This window comes from Oncorhynchus tshawytscha, linkage group LG09 (assembly GCF_018296145.1).
Source record: "Oncorhynchus tshawytscha isolate Ot180627B linkage group LG09, Otsh_v2.0, whole genome shotgun sequence".
Lineage (NCBI taxonomy): Eukaryota > Metazoa > Chordata > Actinopteri > Salmoniformes > Salmonidae > Oncorhynchus > Oncorhynchus tshawytscha.
The window spans coordinates 31,131,488-31,134,731 of record NC_056437.1 but is presented as its reverse complement, the minus strand read 5'-3'; the positions used below and the strand labels follow the sequence as shown (position 1 = coordinate 31,134,731).

The 3,244-nt window shown below is 38.8% G+C and overlaps 1 protein-coding gene across 1 annotated transcript; it reads right to left on the bottom strand.

Annotated features, from left to right (window-relative positions):
• Positions 1-515: 515 nt before the first annotated feature.
• LOC112259351 (olfactory receptor 146-like) lies at positions 516-2,705 on the bottom strand. Its single transcript, XM_024434061.2, has 2 exons — positions 2,629-2,705; positions 516-2,095 (listed from the first exon to the last, which is right to left on the bottom strand). The coding sequence occupies exon 2, from the start codon at positions 2,067-2,069 to the stop codon at positions 1,131-1,133; it is 939 nt and encodes a 312-aa protein (XP_024289829.2). The 5' UTR covers positions 2,070-2,095; positions 2,629-2,705; the 3' UTR covers positions 516-1,130.
• Between the last annotated feature and the right edge of the window lie 539 nt (positions 2,706-3,244).

Below are 3,244 nucleotides of genomic sequence, written 5' to 3'. Positions count from 1 at the left end.
ACATTTTTTACACTAAATGAGAGAGTCTTGATTCATTCTTGAAGTGTGTTTGCACAAAGGCTTTCCTGGCATTGTTTACTATCCAGCACCAACTTTTTATATATATATATATATATATATATATATATATATAGTATCCCTTGATCAAAGAGCACCTCATTTATTAAATATAAACCAAAGAAGTGCTCCTCTCCTGTGCCTCTACTTTTAAAATAGTTTAGTATGGGCTAAAAAGAGTAATCATTTTCAGATTCCAAAATAATACCTAGTCACTACTTCCAATTATTGATTGTTTTTCGGAAGGCAGAAAAACGAAATGTTTAACGCTCTTAGAAACTAAACCGAACAACATTATTGTTCACCATTTGGTTCATGATGTATATTGCACAACTGTATACATTTGATTTAATAGTTTATTGATAAGGAACACAAAAATAATAACAACTGTACATTCCTGTTAATTTGCATTGTACAGACTACCAGATAGAGTACTATATGTTTTGTAATGATACATGTTTTGAATTCATCTAAAAGAAACCAAAGAGTAATCATTGATTAGTGATTTCTTGTGTACCTACAATCAGATAATGTTCTTTCTAAATATCAGGGAAATAGCACACTGTAAAATAAAGTATCCACACATTTCATTTTTGTGCCTCTGCCTTTTCTGTAAGCGTCACAAATTAAAATAAAACTTTGCGCAACAAGAAAGACCTCTTGATGGAATAATTGAAAGTAATACTCGTGTTTGATGGTTTGCATGTGGACATTTAATCTATAAATGATTCATGGAACACTCCCCAAAAACCTTGCACCAGATAAAAATAAATGTCCATTTGAAAACCACATAGAGCTCTTCCTAGTTTTATATTTGCTTTAGTGCAGGAATGAGGACATTTTTCAGTAGTACTAACACATACACGGGTGGCTGTATGTTATACATTTTAAAACATATTTTTAATGTGGAATATCACTGTAGAAATCATGGTTTTCAATTAATTTTAGCATCCAATTCAGGAGAACTGGTCCCTCAGCTGGTGGCTGAGAAGACACCCCACCCTTGTTTCATGAATGCCACACACAGTTCTCATCATATGATATATCATTTATTTTCCTGTCAGATTAACACATCATGCAGCCACCTTGGCTCTGTGAAACACTCTAAAGATCCTCTGTTTAATCTCTTTAGTCTGTAAACCATATATTATGGGGTTGAGACAAGTAGGGACCACACTACCCAGAACACTGCTCACTTTGCGCAGGTCTGCAAAGGCTGGGAAGCGGTGGAGGACGATAATGGTAAACCCACATCCCAGCACAATGAGATAGACCAGTAAGTGTGTGCTGCAGGTTGTCAGGGCCTTGCTGTTTAAAGAGCTGTTTTTACTGCTCAGACACACAATGGCTATATTGAGATAGGTGAGACTGATGCTGCCTATGGACGAGACAAACAGCACAACAGTAAAGATTAAGCCATATATGTTATTTATAAGCACACTCTCACAGGAGAGCTTGAATAAGGAGGCGTTGTCGCAGTAAGGGTTAAATATGTTAGACCTGCAGCGTGACAGGCGGATGGTGAGGCCCAGCAAAATCCCCACTAAGACTATGGCCACCCCCCAGGCAGACATAGACAACCTGATAACCATTTTGTTTGTCATGATGGTAGCGTACCGCAGGGGGTTGCAGATGGCCACATACCTGTCAAAGGCCATGATCATGAGAACGGTGTGTGATGATGTAGCATAAACATGAGTATAGAAAGCCTGAATGACACACTCCGTGTAAGTGATATATCGCTCAGGAGCTGTGGTCAAAATGTCCCATAACAGACGAGGTATCATCACTGTAGCACCAACTATGTCATTAAGAGGCAGGTTGCAGAAGAGGATGTACATGGGCTGGTGCAGGCTCCTCTCCATGGAGATCAATGATATGAGTCCGATGTTGGCTACCATTGTGAAGATGTAGATAATGAGGAAGAGGATGAAGGCAGGGTACGTGGACTGTTGTGTGACCTTTAAACCCTCCAGGAGGAGAACGTGGTTAGGGTACGTGTGGTTCTCCATTCGTCAGTCAGGGAGTAGCTCAGAATCTTGAGAGGAGAATTTGAAAAGATTAGTCGTACAACTTGGGGAATCAGTTTCAAAACACAAACTTTAAAAGCATCTACTGATTTTGTGGTAGCAGTAGCAGATAAACCGTTTTCTTAAAGGGGCAGACTGTGGGGCAGCTGCCCTGCCAGTTCATTTGGAAAACAGCTGAGATATGGGGCTTTTCGGGGTTAGCTTCTATCCAGCTCCAGCTGGTAGCTGTATAGCTTTCAGCAGTCAGACGAGATGTAGCTAGCTAGCAAAGAAAGCTATACATTGTTATGGAAGGTTTATATGACACAAGTGATCTCAGCTATTTAGCTAAATAGCTATATTCTGCAAACAGCTGACCTAAGTAAGTTAATATCCTTACTTGATAGCCAGATAACTAGACAACAATACCCAAATAAGATTGTATGTATGGACATTTCATACACCAAAACACATTAAATTATATATATGAATCACTCAATTCCACACTAGATAGCAAAATAATAACTGTCCTGGACATGAAGAGTTGAAGTTAAGCACTAACATAAGCAAGTAGGTTTTCTACAGTTTTCTTCAGTGTCTTCAGTGTTCCAAGATGATTCCTGTGTTCTATCCCACCCCTCCAGACTTACTACAGAAACAACATCACAGCCTTTTATTTACAACAAAACCCACAATGTGATGACGAATATGTCAGTCAAGATGTAAACATGTAGGTCATGACTCCATTGACACAAATTCCCAGTAGAAGCTAATGAGGAAAGTAACAAACATGGCTTGTGGGATGTTGTCCACTTGGGCTTTGCAATTTTACAAAATATTACAAGGTAATTTGTCTTCAAGAGATTAAAGGGGAAGTTCAGTAGTTTACAACTTGATTTTAGATGGTTTGTCACCCTGACCAGGAGGAACTGTAATCCACTGTTTAGTTTTCTTTAAACAGCCACAAATGTCAGCTAGCTTTAGCCACCACCATCTAACAATCAATCAAAGTAATAGGGGCATTTGTGCATTCTTTTTATTGTTTAAGGTCCATTATGTAGCTTTGTGGATGACCTCACCAAATTCACATAGAAGTGTGAGTTATAGATCTGTCATTCTTATTGGAAGCAAGTCTGATAAGTGGTAGATCTGTTCTATGCCCCAGCAAACAGGGGATG